Here is a 20,900-nt window from a genome sequence, read left to right on the forward strand (position 1 = left end):
CCTCTTTTGCTTGGGCCTTCCTTATAAGGCATTTTCTTGCCTTTTCATCTGGGCAAGAACTCCTCCAGGGTAGGAAGCAATATCAGCTCATCCTTCATTGTCTACCAGCCAAACAGCCTACAGGGTGCTTTGTTAAGGTGGATTCCTAGAGCTGCTGCCAGACTCCAGAGAGTCAAGGGCTGGCCGGCTGCAGGAAGGCTTTCCTGAGACTGGATGGTGGTAAGCCAAGCTGGCTGCTGCCAACCACGGAAGCCAGTGACACGTTAGGATTTGAGATCCCTGCCCCATGTGAAAACAACCCACAGGCCTCCATGAAAGGGTTTCAAGTTTAGAACAACTCACCTAAGCTCACCAATAATATACCACAGTTCCTTCTACTCTAAATTATCTATTAAGATGTAAAATTCTGAAAAAAAGGGACAAGTCAAAAGCAAAAACTTTTTAAAAGTATCCTGCCAGTTTTGAAAATATCGAGCACTTATAGGGAAATAGTATTGACAGTAATTTGTTTTCTTCTTTTTATCACCTAGTAGACTAGGTGGTGTAGACTTTTTAAATGCCCATTAACTCCAGAGTAAATTTGCTTTTCCTTGTTGATTCCTTGGAGCAAATATTTATGATAAGAGACTCTGTAAATTTTATTTCTTGGAACATTTTTCTTAACAAAAAGAAGTGTCAAGAAATATGAGAAGTAGAGTTTCACTGTACTGCACTCTGTTGGTATTATTTGGTAATAAGGACATGTAATTTATAATTTGTTGAAAGGAGAGTTGTTTTTATTTATTTATTTTTGAGATGGAGTTTCACTCCTGTTCCCCAGGCTGGAGTGCAATGGCGCGATCTTGGCTCACTGCAACCTCTACCTCCCAGGTTCAAGTGATTCTCTCACCTCAGCCTCCCAAGTAGCTTGGATTACAGGTACCTGCCACCACACTCAGCTAATTTTTGTACTTTTAGTAGAAACGGGATTTCATCGTGTTGGCCAGGCTAGTCTGGAACTCCTGACCTCGGGTGATCCATCCGCCTCAGCCTCCCAAAGTGCTGGGGTTACAGGCTTGAGCCACTGTGCCCGGTCCAGTTATTTTTTTTTAACTTGCTCTTTTGTAGAAAAGCGACCATATTAAAAGTGAACACTTGAAGATTTAGAAATTATACTCACTTTTTTCACCAGGTAGGCAAAATATTTAGAAACTGATTTTTTTTTCTTAATAAGACCACTTTAGTGTCCTGTGGTTACATTCTGTAATTAAATAAAAATAACCATCCTAAAATCTCAATCAAATTTAGTTCTATCAGATTTGTAGTTACATATCTATCAGATATGTAACAGAGAAATTAGCATTCTAAACAGGTTTAAAAATATGAGCCTGATTTGGGCCTTATGCGAGCACTGATGTGTGATTCTGACTGCCTTCCTAGGTTGCTGACTGTAGAAAATCCCCAAGGCAATGACAATTACATAGAAAATAACCTTGATTTAATCTTTTATAAATGGTGTTTGAAATGTTATTGAGCTACAATATAAATAAGATTTTCTTTTCAAGAGGTGGTAAATTGAGCAAAACATATACCAGAATAAAGACCAAATAATTATTTGTTATTTAGTTCAGCCTAAAAATTCACTCTTAATCTAAGATTTATGTTGGTTGTTTGTAAAGTAGATATTTGGAGGTTGATAGGTAGAAATTTTCATTTGACCAGAATTACCATGACATAAAAATTAAACGTATGGAATTATCTTGCTTTTAAATGAGTTAGGCTTTGACTGATAATGAGAGTTTATGAATTTTTATGTGATTTTCTCCTTTATGGGTATCTTCGCACAATACAATTTCCAGAACTAAGGGAAGAGAAAAACTTGCCTTCTGTTTCCTTCCACTATTGTGAAAGTGTGATGAATTGTTGCAGCCCCATATAAATTAATGTAAGATTTCCATACTCTAGTTTATTACAGTCTGACCTCCAACCCAGAGGTCAAGAGAATCAGACTGATTAATTCAACTGCTTGGTCTTTATTTCAAATGAAAGTTCAGAGTAGGGGGATAATTGGTTATGCCGATATTCTCATTTAATTATCTTTATTGTTTAAAAAAAATTAGGTTAGCAGTACTAAATGTACTACAATGAGGGAAGACTCTCCCAGAGGTCCTCTTTTGAATGCTTTAGAGCTGAATCTTTCTCTCTCCCTTTTATTTTCAGAATATCAACACCTTTGAGAACAGAATGTTAATGCTTGATGGGATGCCGGCAGTCAGAGTCAAAACAGAGCTTTTGGAATCTGAACAAGGGGTAAGCACAAGTTTCCAGCAATGCCCCACTCCTTTTGATGAGAGTGGCATTCTTCTGCAGAGTATCCTGAGGTTTGCAGAGCACTTCTATGGTTTCCCTTGCTTAAGCTTTTCTCTCTCAGGTTAAAACAAACAAACAAAAAAATCTGAGATTGTGGTTGATTTGTATCCATTTGCAACCTCAACTGTTATTTCCTTGGAAGGGATAGTGTCCTAAAAGTTGGAAGGCATAGTGACATTATGAGAACCATGTGGCTATATCTAAATTGGTAAATGATTTGAAAAGCTAATAAAAATCCAAAGCAAAGAGGAAGTATTAAAAAATCAGTTGCGAATATAACCTTAGTGTCATCATAGTTTGGTTGATTCTAATCAGGAAATGACAAAGTACAGCTATGAGAATGTTACTGTTTGTTGAATGGGCTTCTCTTTTGACATTTGTACTTGCCCTTTCTTACTGTAGGAGTACTAGGGGATAGCTGATGAGGTCACTGAATTGGAAAAATGTCTTAAATCAAAAGGATTATTTAACAATACATAGCCAAACCAATGAATTAATTTATGAGTACTGAAAATATAAAGACTACGAGTGCGTATTTTTTTAAATGACATAGATTTTATAATGAACATTAATGTCTTCACTGGTTTAGTTAAGAGCATAAGAGCAGTATAATTGGTTGCAGCATTGGCAACTTTAAGGGATAAAGCGCTGCTCATGGGCTGAGTGCCTATTGGCTACCTATCTTATTAAACCACCACCACTGAGGCAGCACAGGTGACTGACAGAAGGACATAAATACGTATATAACCTTTACCTTATCAGTGTCTCTCTTATTAAAACATCATTACTAAAAATTAGCAATGTTTTGTACTTGAACATTCAAAAGAAATTTTAAATGTGAATAAAATCTCACTGTTAAGAGTATAAAAATCGATGTGGATGAGTGCATCCGGGATCCCACTCAAAGGGTTAGGGTATTGATGTCCCAAAAGGATTTCATAATGAGGACATTCAAGGTTGTGGATCCGGATGGTGTATTTAGAGGGTCTCTTCAATAACTTCTGCCTACCTGAGCATCATGTAGCGGAGTGTGTGGCATGTCAATATAATTTATTTCATTGTAAGCCTGTGTTTGAACAGAGCCTTATCGTGGTAGAAGATGTCTTTTCACCTCTATGTTCTGGGTTGACGTTTTTAGCTCTGAAATGAACTTTGTGGAGTATGTCAACCAACAACATGACTCCACAGTCCTAGACATGATATAATGACCAACTCATATAGATTCAGTGCAAGACACAGGCAGTAGAGGATCATGAGGGAGCAGACTGTGGCAATTACTAACATTGGTTCAGTATAGACAACCTTTCAGAAAACATCATGTGTTCAACTGGATTTCCTAGCTGGATTCACTAAGTTAAATTCTGTGTATCTTCCAAACATTATAGATAGTTTTAACCTTTTTTGATTAACCTAACCATGGGGAGGATTTGTCTTAGTTCTTTAGAGTTCTGTTTTCTTAATTCATTTCTTAATCTAGTTGCATTATCATGAGTTTAATAAAATAAATTTCTGCTCAACTCATATAGAGTCTAGCATCTTATTCAGAAAGGATAGCCTTTTCCCACTGCTCATGGGGAAAAAAAGTGAAAAAGCAGTCTGTATTTCACAATAATTTCTTCAGCTTGAAATAACAGACAATCTGTTCAAACTATGCACGTTGGAGGAAGGCAGAAACTACAGCAAATCAGTTAGAAGCGTAGCGCCGGACCAATGGTAAAAGCCAGAATAGTGGGTTGCTGTCACCAGTCCTGGTAATCTTTAACAATATCCATATAGTTCTTTCCCCCTTTTTTTTTTTTCGGTTTCAAGGTAAGGTCTACCTGAAAGATTTAAGTGCACAAAAAAACAAAAGCCAGTATCCCCAGCAGTTTTGCAGTGTGAGTAAAAACCCCATGTCACGTTATTACAGAAAGTGTCTTTTTGTCCTTAGATAGGGACATGAAAAGTTGTGGGTTCATAGGTATTGCCTAATGCCTGTTCATGAAAATCAATTTTACTCCTTGTGAATGAAGCTGATGTTGGTATTTTAGATTGCGCATGTTGAAGGGAAATAGAACTTTATTTTTTTCCTTTTGGGTTTATGTGTACTTCTTAAATATATGACAGATATAATTTCATTCTCTTTTGTAGCAAAGCTTCAGGAGAATCAGCCTGTAGTGTTTAATGAAATGTATGATGATTTAACTCTATTAGAATACAACAATTTTAACACTTTTGTAATGCTTTAAATCAACTCTTCTTTAAAACAAAATCTGGAATTTTGGTGACTTTCATTTTTGGCCACTTTACTGGGTATTTCATTGGAGAAGATGAGGTGGGTGTTATATGCCATATAATGTTCAGAATCTTAGAACTATTTTTAGATAAGGAGAACTAGAATTTTGAATATTTCATGACTTCTTCCTCATTTATGACTTAAAGGCTGGTTGAAGTTTAGTTTTTTGTAAGAAAAACACATTAGTGAAATTTCAATAAATAATTACACTCACATGTGCAATTATGGGCATTTGTTTATTTATCTATTTTTACGACATAGGGTTTTACTTGCTATGTTGCCCGGACTGAACTCAAACTCTTGGGTTCAAGTGATCTTCCTGCATAAGCCTCTCAAGTAGCTGGGGTTTCAGACATGTGCCACCATACCCAGCTGATTATGGACTTTTGAAAAAGATGAAACATGTTAATTAACAATGAACAAAAATTGATAGAAACTTGTCTGTGTCACAGCAATGAATGAGAAAGCTTGAAGAAAGCCTGAAAGTGGTACATTGGTTGGAATGCATAATCACTCTGAAAAACCTAGTTTTGGTACTCTATCTTTAAGAAATAGATACTTATCTCAATCTTTTGGTGAATAAAAGCCGGTATTTCTCTCAGGCTGCACGCAGCATTTTAAAGATATGCTACTCTACATGCCCTTGTGTATCAGTGCACCAGGAAGGCATGTAGTTGTTCTCTGCTGTGTGTTATAAAGAGTCCTTTAAGTCTTCTGCTGTCAGCCGGGCTCTGCATGTCTCCCCACCCCTCCAAGGAATTCAGGACCTGAGGAGCACATTTCAGAAGTTAAAGACAGACTGGGAACAGGCCTGTGTCTCTTCTCTGGAAAGTTCTGGCTGCCTTGCCTCATTCTCTTAATGAGATTTATGCTGTGTGTGTGTGGTCATGTGTCTTCAATCAGAGTGTAAACTCCTAGAGGACAAGGACTATTTCTTATATTTCTGGTTTGTATCTCTTGTAGTTTCTGGCACATGGTAAATACATTATTTATTCAACTTTTCTGGGCATTATAATTAGCATGTTGAAAAATATAAAACCAGTCAATAGATAATTGTCAACTTGCTCTATGTCATAGGGTTATTGTGAATGTAAAAATCAAAATTGCAAATATTGGAAATACGTGTTCTCATTGGTGACAGGAGTCCTCATCTTGTAGCCATGTGAACCAGATAGGTGTGGTAGCATATGGGCACCACCTCTGTGTGCCTTCTGTTTGGAGTTCTCTGACTCTTGCATTTTTAGTTAAGTGAAAGCTAGGCAGATGATTATTGCAGTCACCTGAAATGTGACTTCGGTTTTCTTCTTGCTTGTTGGTAACACAGCACATGCTGCTGGCAGTCTCTAGGAAGGGCATGTTCTCTTGGGATACACTTCAGGGGCACAGCAAGGAGTGTTTGAATGACTTTGTCTGTGACTTTGGTATATGCGCCCTGCTGTTACAAGAGTGTCCCAAATGCTGCTAGTCTTTGGATGTTCTAACATGTTATTAAGCGAAGGACTGAAACAAGAAGAAGAGTATTAAAACTATCACACTCAGCTATAAGGCAGTATATAGAGGATACTGCCCCAAAGATATACTACGTGATTTTATTCCTGGCCCTGCAGTTTACCAGCTTGAATGACATTGGGAAGTTATTTTCTATCTCCAGGCCTTTATATCCTCATCCATACAATGGGGGTGCTAGAGATGAGGCCTTCCCTGCCAGGTAAAGTCTGTCATTCTGTGATCCTGGTGAGGAACAAGGGGTGAGACAAAGCCTTTCTATTTATGCATTTAAGAGTCTTACTGCAGTGAAGCTTCCTATGTATGGAAGTGTAAATTTACAGACTTCAAAGTGAGAAAGACCTGAGTTCAGATGGTATTCAGCCTGGTACCAGCTGTGTGGGTCACCCTTGGTCTCCTCTAATCCTACTCACCTGGAAGATGGAATTAACCACCCATCCTCTCAGGAGCCTGCCTGCCTTTGGTGGGTGCTGAGTCAATGTTCTCCTTTAGAAGAAAAACAGGAGAAAAAGGCCCTATTACTTTCATTTATGTTGCTGCAATCCTCATGTGGTATCTAGTAAGATTTCGACATCTGTGTTAATTCATAATTCTCCAAGTAGATATAGGGTAGATCTGAAATTAGAACCCTTTTTTTTTCATTTGAATTTTCATTTAAGCATATCTGGAAGAATGTTTCAAATTCTAATAAAGTTTATGATGTGAAATAATGGAACACAAATAATAATATCAATAACAGAATAAAAACAGAATAATGGAACCAAAGAAATGAAAATAGTTTATTCTGCCTAATTTTGTGTATTTGAAATTCTTAAAGTGTTTTAAAAAGAAAAGATGAACTCTCTAAATAAAAATATTTTTGAAAACTACATAGGTGCAGAGGACTCAGAGGGAGACCTGAAAGCAACATTTCTTAGTCACCCTCACTGTTTATTTCCTAAGTCTGAGGAATCTGCCACGGGGAAGGAGCTGACCTGAGTGTCTACACTAACTGCAAGGGTGTTGAAGCCATTGGTTATCCTGCCTCTCTTCTCTGCTGTAGAACCAGGTACAGGTCTGATCCGTGGGCCAGTAGAGAAGAGCGGCAATAGTGTGGCAGAAACAGGGAAAGAGATTGGGTGTTTTGCTAATTTTAAGTGGTCTAAGCAGTCAGTAATTGAGTGGAAGTCAGACTCCTTTCTGTTATCCTTGGGGAAGAGAGCCTAATGCCTCTTTGCCATAGCCATGTAGCTAGGAGGGGTGCAGGCATTGCCGCAGACAAGTATAGGATCACGTCAGTACTCCATGCCTTAACTACCAGGAAATATTCACCTTGGCCAGACCAGAGATTCCTATGCATTCCCTCATTTTAGAGGCAGAACAAAAGAGGATAAGAGAGACTTGGTCTTTTCCCTAGAGGCAGCTTGCAGTAACTTTTAGAAACCATTCTGCAGGACGTTAATAACAAAATGTTGAAGCTATTTCTATATCACAGAGCTGACTAGCATCATGAAGCCAGCTGTAATGTAACTTCCTTAAGAGCAGTGCTTATGCTTCATGTTTCTTGTTATTCCTCATCATCTCAGCACAGGAGCTTATGAATAGGCAGGGCTCAATAAATGGTGATTCATTCATGTGCTATTTGTTGTAAGTGAGAGACTGTTTGCCACACTGTGGAACTGAGAAGATTTGGAGATGGGTGCTTTTTTGAAAAAGACTCCAGTCCTTAGGCTTAATAAAAAAAATATAGACGAGTGCAAGTATTGTAACTGAACCTGGTAATGTGCTATGGAATGTTTACTTAAGGCAGGAAATAAATTACATTAAAATTCAGTAGCATTAGGGGGAAAAAACCCAACAATCAACCTAACTTTTTTCCTCAGTAAACCTATTTAATTTTACACTAACGATCTAGTTTACATCTGTGTGTAAAGGCTTAGTAAGACAGTGTTACTTTAATGACTTTATCAGAAGTGAAAAAAAGGCATTATTAAAAATGCCACTTGCATTACCCTTTAACAGGGGCTCATTATTTCCTCTCCTGCTGTGGAACAAGGGCCAGCGTTTGGCTAAATTGATAGAATTATCTTGGAAATACGAATTTGCTTATCATTTAGTATTCTCTGATGACCCACTGCTTGAGATCTTTTGATCTATAGTGAAATCTGTGCATGTCACTACCTGGCTTCAAAGAAAAACATTTGCAGTTGCTGTGTTATGTCTAATGTGAGAAGACCATTTTTTTTTTAAGCAGAAAGAAATATCTGCTCTTGCAAGACTGATATTTTAAGAAGAGATATCCTCCACTAAAGATGCAGAGTTGGACTGATTTTAATAATGTCAGAATGGCCAATAAATACATTAATAGAAGGAATTGAAAATCAATGAGCTGTGATAGTAATTACAGATAGTACCCAAGGGAAATACAGCAGACAGACAAATCCTTTCCCTCAGGGTCTGCCCCGGGCGAAGCTGTGAAGTTGAGAAGTCTGCCCTTCTTCCCTTTAGCAATGTACTTTCTCTTTCCACTGCATTCTCCTGCCACCCACAATCCAGATGTCCCTGCCCTCTGATGGTGCTGTAATGGTTCAAGGTACCAACAGATGACCAGTTCTAACCACAATCTCATTAATCGAAGAGAATGTAAAGTGTCCTTTCCAAGAGTTATTTGCATTTTCATAGGGTCAGTGCTTTGTAAAAAGGAAGATTTTTAAAGGAAATTTCATGCTCTGAGTAATTTGAGCATTTTGATTTCAGGCAAATTAACCTTTCCAGAATATTTCAGCTTCTACAAGACCATGGTCTGCTTTGTCTCGTTGTCTTTGTGGAAGAATTTTTTTTAAAAAATCTGAACCATCAAGCATGTTTTCTCTGTAGATGTGTTTTCTTGAGCTAATGTTTGCATTCTGGTTCAGAGTTGATAAAGTGCATCACAAAAAATATCCTTATGTATGTATGTATGTATGTATGTATTTATTTATTTATTTTTGCGACAGAGTCTCGCTCTGTTGCCAGGCTGGAGTGCAGTGGCACAATCTCAGCTCACTGTAACCTCCACCTCCCAGGTTTAAGCAATTCTCCTGCCTCAGCCTCCCAAGTAGCTGGGATTATAAGTACATGCCACCATGCCCAGATAATTTTTGTATTTTTAGTAGAGACGGGGTTTCACCATGTTGGGCAGGATGGTCTCAATCTCCTGACCTTGTGATCCACCTGCCTTCGACTCCTAAAGTGTTGGGATTACAGGCGTGAGCCACTGCATCCGGCCAAAATATCCTGTTTAACCTTTGGAGGAGTTTTATTTCTGACCACGAAGTATTAACTCCTGTGGGAATTGACTCCCACCATAAACAACTAGAAACTCAGATGAAATAAGAGATATTTTTTCACACATTGGACAACAAGTGGTGGTCCGTGAGAGGAGAGCAGAAAACATGAGGAACTCTACAATGGCCTCTGGTTACTGCTTGGAGATACCTTCCCGGCGGCAAGGCAGGGAGGAAGAACCCACATAGGACTTCGCAGTCTCACTGAGCTAAGCAGGCAGAGTTTGATATTTGGAGAAGTTAGGACAACTAGTTTGTGAGAAGAACAATAGCGCAGAGGAGGGAATTGCACAAAAAGAGAGCTCTGGAGATCTCCAGAGGGGCCCACTAAAGGGTTTGGTGAGTACTTATCTTCCTGTGTATTGAGGAAGGCAAGGAAAGGCCAGCCAGACAGCAGTGGGTTGAACAATTCTTGGAGCTCACATAAAGCTGACAGAAATCAGGGTGGAGCAACCTCTTTATATGTGAGGCATTGGGAACAGGGCTTGGAAGGGTCACAGCTTAGTGGCCCTTAGTCCTGGAATAGACTGCTCTGGACTTACCCTGACAAACCTTAGAAACAAGCATTGAAAGGACCAAACTGATTTGCAAGTCACTCAACTGTATATCAGAACAAAAATGCACTCCAAAGAATATATGATCTAGTGCTGAATGATGTAAAAATCACAATGTCTGGCATCCGGTCAAAATTACCAGATGTGCAAAGAAGCAGGAAAATAGAACTTATAGTCAAGTTTTAAAAATGAATCAATAGAAACACGTCCAGAAATGACAAATAATAGGCAAGGATCTTAAAACATCTATTTTGTATCTTATATGCTCACGAATGTGAAGGAAAACCTGAAAATGATAAGAAGAGAAATGGAAGGTACAAAATGATAAAAAATGAAATAGATGAAACATATACCGTGTATGTCCATTTTTGTATTACTGTAAAGAAATACCTGAGGCCAAGTGCTCACGCCTGTGATCCCAGCACTTTGAAAGGCCAGAGGAGGTGGATCACTTGAGCGCAGGAATTCAAGACTAGCCTGGACAATGTGGTGAAACCCTATTTCTACAAAAAGTACAAAAATTAGCCAGGCGTGGTGACACGTGCCTGTAGTCCCAGCTACTCCGGAGGTTGAGGTGGGAGGATTGCTAGAACTTGGGAGGTGGAGGTTGCAGTAAGCCAAGATCCCATCACTGCACATCAGCCTGAGCAACACGAGACTGTGTCTCTAAATCAATCAATCAATCAATCAATCAATCAATCAATCAATCACGGCAGAAAGCAGAGTGGGAGCTGGTGCCTCATGTGGTGAGAGTGAGGTGGTGCCAGGATAACAACTTGTGAACTCAGAGTGAGAACGCATTCATTACTATGAAGACAACAAGAAGTCATTAATGAGAGATCTGCCCCCATGACCCAGCACCTCACACTAGACCCACCTCTAATATTGGAGGTCACATTTCCACGTGAAATTTGAAGGGGAAAAAAATTCCAAAGCATATCATACTGTATTTAAAATTTTAAAAATACAGTGGATGACATTAATAGATATTGTATAAAAAAAGATCAGTGTCTGAATACATAGCAATAAAAACTATCCAAAATAGGCCAGGCGCAGTGGCTCTTGCCTGTAATCCCAGCACTTTGGGAGGTCGAAGTGTGCGGGTCACTCGAGGTCAGGAGTTCGAGACCAACTTGGCCAACATGGCAAAACCTTGTCGCCACTAAAAAATAAAAAGTACAAAAATTAGCCAGGGATCATGGCTCATGCCTGTAATCCCAGCTACTCTAGAGGCTGAGGCAGGAGACTCACTTGAGCCCAGGAGGTGGAGGCTGCAGTAAGCTGAGATTGTGCCACTACTCTCCAGCCTGAGTGACAGAGTGAGACTGCATCTGTCTCCAAATAAATAAATAAAAATAAACACCTATTCAAAATAAAGCACAAAGCACATAGAGAAAAGAAATAGAGACTGAAGATAAAAACGGAGCTTCAGTAAGCAGCTGTGTAACAATATAAAGTTGCTTATCATACATACAATTGGACTTTTAAGAAGAGGGAGATCAGAAAAAATATTTGAAGAAGAAAAGCTGGACGTTGTTCAGATAGGATAGAAACTATAAACTCACAAATCCCAGGAAGTTTAATGAGCCCCAAGCAGAATGAATGTCACTAAAACACGTAATAATCAAATTGCCAGAAACAAGTAATGAAGGACATAGTCTTAAAAGCAGCCAGGGGGCGAAAAATACACCTTTCATATGAAGGAAGATCAATCAGTCTTCTGATCTGAAATCAGTCAGGAAAGAAGAAAGACATTGCAGGCAGAAAGAAAAGGATACTAGGTACGAATTTAGATTTATACAGGAAATGAGTAATGGTAAACATATGGGTCAATATAAAAGAATTTAAAAATCTTTTTAAAAGATACTTGACTGCTGAAAGCAAATAAAACAATATATGGTGGAGTTCATGACATACGGAATGAAAATGAGTAGTAATGACAGCACAGGGCAGGGTTATGGAAGGAAGTATGAGTAGAGTTCTCCCACCACATGTGAAATGGTGTGGTATTATTTGACGGTAGGCCAGTAAGTCGTTAAGTGATAACTTGTGATAAAGGTTGATGTTGTAAATTCTAGAGCAACCATACACACAAAACAACCAGATATAGTTGTCAAACCAATAGTGGAGGTGAACCAGAAACACTGCAAAAAAAGGCCCTCAGTTTATCTAAAAGAAGAAAAGGCAAAAGGATCAGAGTGCAGATAGCAAGATGGTACATTCTAGAGTAATCAAAGGATAGAATCTAGAGTAGTCAAAATCTTCAACAGTAGAATGAAGTTGCCAGGTGTTGGGGGAGACGGAGATAGCAAGTTGTCCTGTGAGTACAGAGTTTCAGTTTTGTAAGATGAAAAAAGCTCTAGACATCTGTTACACAATGTTGTGAATATAGTTAACACTACTGAGTTGTACGCTTATAAATGGTTAAGAGGGTAAATTTTATGTTATATGTTCTTTACCACGATTAAGAATTAAAAAACATTTTTTTGAACCAGAGGGCTTAGGATTTGTAACTGTGTAGGAGAGCAAATATGAATTCCTAAACTGGCTAAGGGAAGACTTGAGCAGATTGCTTTGTATAGTTGAAAGGGGCAGTGACTTTTTAAGAAATCTGTTTGTTATAGCAGCAACCATGTGTGAATATATGGCCTTCCTTGTACTTACCATGAAAACTTAAATGAATTTTGGCTTTGACAGCATCCTTCTTCTAACTCTGCAGGAAGAAGTTTCATATGAAAGGTGAGACTATTCATGTTTAGCCACGCCGGTCCTGTTGATTTTCCTGTGTACAAGGCCTGTCCTGAGATCAGAAACTGGAATTCTTATGTCTGATAACATTTTATTTTAGAAAAGTTTAAATATCTATAAAAAACCCATCAAGAGAAATTAAAGGACATGATCACATCTTGAAATAAAAGCTATTAATAGTTTAGAATGTTTTCTTCCTGGAACATAATAATTCTCTGGTAAACATTCTTTTAAGATAAAAAGTGAAAGGATGGAAAAAGATACATTATGCAAACACTAAATAACAGCAAAACCAAAATGTTGGTGCCTGTATTCATATCAAATTAGGTCTCAGAACAATAATATAACCAGAGATAAAATTGAGCATTTCATAATGATGAGGATGTCAATTCATTAAGAGAACATAATAGTTTCACATGCTTGTCTGCCTTAGTAATCCTTTGAGTAGATGTAATGTTATTTTTATTAGTAAATAATATTGCAGATATATCGTGCACATAAGATCACACAACCAGTAAGTAACAGGCACTGAATGTAGTCTGTGTCTTGTGAATCAGTCTTTTCGTCATTCAGGGTATTTGTCTTTGTAACTCGGTTTTGATCATTGTAACTAATTATCACATTGGACATGATCTGATATCAGACATTATTCCTATTAATATATTGATGTGTAAGAAGAATCTAATATAGATCTTGTGAAAAGATTTTGTTTAGTACCCCGGTAAATACAAATTTGCCTAACTAGAGTCACAGGGCCTTTTATGCAGTATCCTACAGTAAATGTGAACTCTTGAATCATTCTTTCAACTTAATTTCATAGGATTAAAACATATTTTACTACATATGTTTGTTTTATATAAAATAATGTTTGTATTTACTTAATGGGCAGAAATAATCCCTGGTCACCACATGGGCAAAATTCTATTTCACTGTGTGTCTATCAATTTTAGAAATCAATAGATTGAGCAGAACTGACACCACATATTAGATTCAACTTCTGGAAGACTCCCCTAGTGTTTTGAGAAACCAATGTAACAATAAAGATGTCAACAGGTTTTTTTGTTTTCTTTACAAATTATGTCAGAAAATCATCACTGAGAAAAATGCTGTGCTCTGAAGGCATGCGACCTGGTGACAATTTTGATGAGTTTAATGTCTCACTAAGTGATCATATCTGTGGCTATAGAAGAATGAACCTGTGTTCACTGTCGTTGGTCAGTCCTGTGTGTTGTCTTAAGAAAATGCGAAGAAAGTGTCGTAAGGAAATATGAACTTCTTTTCATCTATCTTAAATGAACTATAATATTCAAGATGACTCATAGTCTCTATGACTGATTTTCTTTTTAACTCTCAAACTCCAATTTCATTGCCATGTTCTTGTCATAACTAATTATATATTTTTCAGGAAATTCGTGAAGATAATAATTGAGATTATTCACTCTTTAAAGCCTATATCTGCTAAATAAGCAAGTCTTGTTTCTTTAAAATTCAGATATAGAAGGAATTTATTCTTTTTTTTAACCTTGGTTATACACTTTATTTTTAACTTGAAATAAATTAATGCAACTGTGCATTTAAAACCCCAAGCCTCCCTTTGCTAAGTCAGCTCTAACAAGGTAGTACAATGAGCCTTCTAGGTTGCTTGAAGTTTTGTTATAAATTTCATATAAAAGATGAGTATTCAGACTACTTAAAAATAGTCAATATATTATTGTAAATGGTTAAAAAAAAAGCAAAGTATTTGAGGTAAAGCATTTTCTGTGAACAGTGCAGGGGCTGCTGGTTCTGATCATAGATATATTTTCAAGATTATATTTTTCCCCAATCAGCATTATACTCACAAATACTTACATATTGCTGAAAATTTAACATTCTTTCACCATAAGCAATTTTGCAAAGTAACACTGTTTTCATAGACATCATCATCAAAACCCTTAATGGATGTTGTTTTATCAAGTTAGAAGATAGATACAGAGACAGTTATTTCTTTCCATTGACATTGCGTGTCTATGCTAAATTTGCTCTTCTCCCCTCAAATTTTATTTGCCATAGTAGCTTCTGACTTCTATACTGACATAAATATATATAAATAGAGATTTTGCCTTAATCTCCTTTGGATTATTGCCCTTGGGTATATTCACATTTCTGTGCAGTGTTTTTGAGCTGTAGAAATGTGTCTGAGAGCGAGGTAAAACATTTTTCTGTTTAAATTCAGATATAATAAAATGTATGAATTCAGCAAGAATAAGTGAAATTGTATACATAATACTTAGCATAGTACACGATATGTCAAGTAATCAGTAAAAAGTAACTGCCATTGCATTTGTTGTTAATCTGCATTTCTCCTGAGTTTTGTGATATAAAATATTTCGGATGTGAAAATTAAAATATGCAGCCAGGGCAGTGGCTGACGCCTGTAATGCCAGCACTTTGGGAGGCTGAGGTGGGTGGATCACCTGAGGTTGGGAGTTTGAGACCAGCCTGACCAACATGGAGAAACTCCGTCTCTACTAAAAATACAAAAAATTAGCGAGACCTGGTGGCACATGCCTGTAATCCCAGCTACTCAGGAGTCTGAGGTAGGAGAATTGCTTGAACCCGGGAAGTAGAGGATGTGGGTGAGCCAAGGTCACGCCATTGCGATGACCGAAACTCCATCTCACACACACACACAAAAAAGAGTTTCCAGTTATTCACATAGATGTTGAAAAAAGATTTAACATTAATGATGCTCCGAAGTAATGCTGTGCTTTGCTACTGTATTGTCAGGTAAAAATTGGTAATATTGGTACTAGCAGTCTGTTTGTTTATACTGTAAAATTAAAACATTGATGTTGTGCTGTTATATATTTGCCTTTTACCAATAATTGACATTTTAAAATAGGTGTGTTTAATTCTGTATTCTGGATTTTACTGAGAAATACTGTGTCTTATCATATGTGGCTATCTTTCCTTAAACGTGAACTACTAAAAACAATTGTTACTGTAGAAAGCATTTCAGATATTATTCAGAAACATATATGATTGTGACAGTTAAATGAATGATGGTTTTTTTAAAAGTTTCTATTTCCCAAATTGAATAAAAAAATTTTCTAGTTAATATCTAGTATTTTATTTCAAATTGTTTCCAAAAACATAAAACATTATTAGCATTCAGTGTCTCCATTGTCTTAGAAGATGATCCTTGAAGAAATTTAAGAGAACTATAAGAGGCAAAAATAATGTATGATGTGGCCAGTTTGTTTAATAGAGTTTATTTAATAGATATTTGCTTTTTTTAAAAAAATGATGCATATGACTATGCTTTTATGATATAACATTTATAAATGGTAGGTAAAAAAATTCAAGTTTCTGGCACGTGCAATTTTTAAACCAATCATCTTTACATTATGCCCTGAACGATGTCTTGTTATTGTAAGAGACCTATGGCTTTTACTGGACAGAGTAAATTGTTTTCAAATGCAGTTATGCCTGTATAATCTGACCCTACTTAATATAGCTGACTTTATTTCTCAGAACCTTTCAGCCTGCTTGTGATCAGGGTGTGTAGTGGCCTTTTGTGATTGCCTGACATCTTTTATTTATCATCTTGACATTTCGTTAGCTTCTTGTATTGTGATTCCAGTCCTCCCAAGATAGAACCTTTATTTTTTCATCTGCATCTCCTAGACTCTCTTGCTGCTAGGATATGGACATGTTATCCATCTGCTGCACCATGCCTGAAAGGGATGCAGAAGGGAGCAATGTAAGGCTGCCCACACACGGAAGCTGTTTGGGCAAGTGCAATGGTTAGGGCAAGTGTGTTGTTTTGGGCAAGTGCGTTGTGGCGGAGGCTGTGACATTTCTGGCACCACATACTTGGAGGTGGCAGCAGTGGTATTTTTACTGGAACAGACCTAGTATGCTTGCACTTTGTCCCACCCATGTTGTTCCTGACTGATCCTCTGATCTACTGAGATTTCTGGGCTGATACGTGAAAAAATATCTCTATCCACTTAAACTATACGGAGAGGATTCTGTTGTTTGCAGCTGATACAGTGAGATGTACTCACTTTTCTGATAAATAGATCTTATTTTGATGACTGTGTGATTCAATGTGTGGATTTTGAAGCCAGATTTTCTGTATTTATGTCCTACTCTGACACTGGGTAACCTGGGCAAGCTGCTTAATCTGTCTCAGTGTCTTTATCTGTAAAATGGGGATTAAAATAATATCTACCTCATGGAGTTTCTGGGAAAGTAAAGAAGTTAGTATATGTAATATTTCTTAGCTAATAGCAGTGACTTCAACCTGAAGCACCCTCCTGTGTTCCTTTAGTTTCAGTCATAGTTGTCTTGCAAGTACCAGCACAAAATCCCTCTTCCAGAAAGCATTTCCATTGATCTCTCTTGTGTTTACACTTTTATTGAATCTACTTACAATGACTACCCACCCAATTTAGCACTTAATTGAGCTCAAATTGTATCATGTGGATTAATTCTCTTCTCAGCTTGATTTCAGACACATTTATTTTTAGTCAACAAAGTGGTGTGAGTTATTAGGGACAAAGGTAGGCAAGAATCTGACTTGAAGGAGCCCCACAGTTTGCTTGGAGAGTGATCCTAATATTAAATTTTCAATAAGAATGTCTATGGGGGGTACTATTTATTAATGCTTTTATGTGCTTGGGTGTTTGTATTATCTAACACCCTAGTAATCTTGTGGTTATCGTTGCCACTTTACCAGTGAGGACAGCTGTAATTAATAATGGTTAAGGAACTTTAGGATCACCCAGCTTCTCAGTGTCAGAATCAGCTACGTTTAACAATGCTTTTTTTGTGATACAAAGCTGCAACTTAAATGCCAAAAACATGTTAGGTAAGACAGTCATGGGAAATCATTTATTTTTGCAGGTCTTGAAGAATTATCTCATTATTTTATCATGTTTCATGAAAAATGCTTACTGAAATAATGTCATCTGTTGATTAGGAGATAGAAACTGATTTGGTTAATTTAGGCTTGCATTTCCTTGGTGTTGGAAATGTGCTTCCTCTGACTTAATTCAGTGTTTGTGATATAAAGAAAAATAGCAACAAGTACTTCTTTCCATTTGTATATACCCCTTGCATAATTGAGAGCACTTTCTTGTGTGTTACCATTTGGTATTTTCTCAATTCATTGAGAAGATGGAATAGAGTATTGTGATCACCATATTTCACTTGAAAACATAATGATCACTTTCTTAAATCTCAGAGATAATTGTAACCATTGTGAGATTATCGCCCAGAACTTCTGACACTTAACCTTTAGCTAAAAGGTTTAACTGCCTGCATATTTCAAGTGCCTGTATATAGTTTACAGTTTTCAGTAAAAACTGTGGATAAACAAGATCCCCAGAAATGATCATGGACTTAAGAGGCAGATGTTGGCCAGGCTTGGTGACTCAGGCCTGTAATCCCAGCATTTTGGGAGGCCGAGGCAGGTAGATCATGAGGTCAAGAGATCAAGACCATCCTGGCCAACATGGTGAAATCCCATCTCTACTAAAAATACAAAAATTAGCTGGGTGTGGTGGTGTGTGCCTGTAATCTCAACTACTCGAGAGGCTGAGGCAGGAGAATCACTTGAACCTGGGAGGCGGAGGTTGCAGTTAGCCGAGATCATGACCCTGCACTCCAGCCTGGAGATAGAGTGAGACTCCATCTGAAAAAAAAAAGTGATCCCAGCACTTGGGGAGGCTGAGGCAGACAGATCATGAGGTCAGGAGATCAAGGCCATCCTGGCTAACATGGTGAAACTCTGTCTTTACTAAAAATAAAATAAAATAAAAATTTAGCTGGGCGTGGTGGCACATACCTGTAGTCCCAGCTACTAGGGAGGCTGAAGCAAGAGAATTGCTTGAACCCCGGGAGGCAGAGGTTGCAGTGAGCCGAGATCGCGCCACTGCATTCCAGCCTGGGCGATAGAGTGAGACTCGGTCTCAAAAAATAAAAAATAAAATAAAGAGGTAGACGTTAGTATAAGGAAGTTCTGGCCTCATGTTGGAGGTGGAAACAGAGCTGACTATTTAGTAAAGGTTTGGAGAAGAGGTAAAAGATGAAAGGGTGTTATAAGCTGGATGGAGATAGTGTGGAAAACACTGATGGGAATGGGGCTTATCCTGTGCAAGGTGCTGTCCCACAGCTGATATTTTCCAGTAAGAGAGGCTACATTCCTCCGTTACTTTTTACAAGAAAACTGTTACTTGTGATGTAAGATAAGAATGTTGATTTGAGCAGGAGAGGAGTGGTCAAGGGGAGAAGCCTCTGGGCTCTCTCACTTTTAGCTGGCTGCTTTGTCTTCTTCCCTTTCTCACCTTCTCACTGGTGCAACTCCTCACTTCTTTCTGTGGTACTGGATATTCAAGCCTGTTTAACTGTTCTAGCATTCATTTAGATAAAATGGGAATTACTGTTATTTGTTCACATAAAAGCTGTGTTGTATTTTAAGTGGTCAGACATTCGAGTTTCATACATTACACCCTTTCACATTTTTTATGCTATTTCATATGACTTTATTTCAATTCCATGTTAACACTTTGGGAAGAATTCATGGGATAACTTGGCATTTTTTGTTTTTTTTTTAAGTAAGGAAGGAGACATGGAGTTGAGTGCTGTTCTGTCATGTTCTCAGTTGTCTCTTAACATGGAGTGAATGTGATTATGCAGACTCTCCATTTTACTGAAATGATCCAGTTCTACAGATATGCACTAAATGTACCCTGATCTGCAGAGACATAATTACTTGAGTAATTCAAGCAGAGAAACTATGTGTGCTTAAAACCGAACCATTTATTCTGTGTCTAAAAACTATGTGTTACAGTGATACAGTTTGATTAGTTCTGAAAAGTAAGTTCTACCTTTGGTTCTCCTTTATTTATGTAAAAAAAAAAAAAAAAAGAGAGAGAGAGAGAGCATTGAAGAAATATCCTGAAGATACAGACACACTTCAGAGATATTGCAGAGTTGGTTCCAGAGCACCACAATAAAGCAAATATTGCAATTAAGCAAGTCATATAATTTTTTTGTTTCCCAGTACATATTAAAGTTATGTTTATGCTCTGCTGTATTCTATTAAGTGTGCAAGACCATTACATCTAAAAACAATGTATATACCTTAATTTTAAATGAGTTTATTGCTAAAAAATGCCACCAATCATCTGGACTTTCAGCAAATCTTAATCTTTTTGTTGCTGAAGGGTCTTGCCTCGTGTGTTGATGGCCATGGACTGATCAAGGTGGTGTTTGCTGAGATTTGGGTGGCTGTGGCAATTTCCTAAAATAAGACAATGAAGTTTACCACATCAGTTGACTCTTCTTTCATAAAAGATTTCTCTGTAGCATGCGATGCTCTTTGATAGTGTTTTACCCACGGTAGAACTGCTTTCATGATTGGAGTCAGTCCTCTCAAACCCTGCCTGTGCATGCTCAACTACGTTCATGAAGTATTCTAAATCTTTTGTTGTTGTTTCAACAGTGTGGGCAGCATCTTTACCTGGAGTAGATTCCATCTAAAGAAACCATTTGCTTATCTGGAAAAAGCAACTCCTCACCCGTGAAAATTTTGTCTGAGATTGAAGCAATTCCATCATGTCTTCAAGCTTCACTTCTCGTTCTAGTTCTCTTGCTGTTTCCACCATATCTACAGTTCCTTCCTCCACTGAAGTCTTAAACACCTCCAAGTCATCCATGTGGATGAAATCAACTTATTCCAAACTCATGTTAATGTTAATACTTTGACCTCCTCCCATGAATCACAGATGTTCTCAGGGTTCTAGGGTATCTAGTTTCCAGAAAGTTATCAATTTACTTTGTGTAGGTACATCAAAGTAATCATTATCTATGGCAGCTATAACTTTATGAAATATATGTCTTTAATTATAATAATTGAAAGTCAAAATGACTGATTATCCAAGGGCTGCAGAATGAATGTGTTAGCAAATATGAAAATAATATTAATCTACTTGCACACCTCTGTTAGTGCTTTTCAGTGACCAGGTACATTGTCAAAGTAATATTTTGCAAGGAATCTTGTGTTCTGAGTAGTAGGTCTTAATAGTGAGCTTAAAATACTCCGTAAACCATGCTGTTAACAGATGTACTGTCATCCAGGCTTTGTTGTTCCATTTCTAGAGCAGACAGTAG

The 20,900-nt window shown here is 37.6% G+C and overlaps 1 protein-coding gene across 3 annotated transcripts in view; it reads left to right on the plus strand.

Moving 5' to 3' along the window:
* KLF12 (Kruppel-like factor 12) overlaps positions 1 to 20,900 on the plus strand; it is a 465,591-nt gene that overhangs the window by 199,320 nt on the left and 245,371 nt on the right. For all 3 annotated transcript variants that reach the window (XM_011932150.1, XM_011932151.1, XM_011932149.1), the window contains one exon: positions 2,200 to 2,289. In XM_011932150.1, coding sequence (XP_011787540.1) covers positions 2,200 to 2,289 — 90 coding nt within the window. The remainder of the gene's footprint in view (positions 1 to 2,199; positions 2,290 to 20,900) is intronic.

The sequence above is a fragment of the Colobus angolensis genome, unplaced genomic scaffold, assembly GCF_000951035.1.
Source record: "Colobus angolensis palliatus isolate OR3802 unplaced genomic scaffold, Cang.pa_1.0 Scaffold94, whole genome shotgun sequence".
NCBI lineage: Eukaryota > Metazoa > Chordata > Mammalia > Primates > Cercopithecidae > Colobus > Colobus angolensis.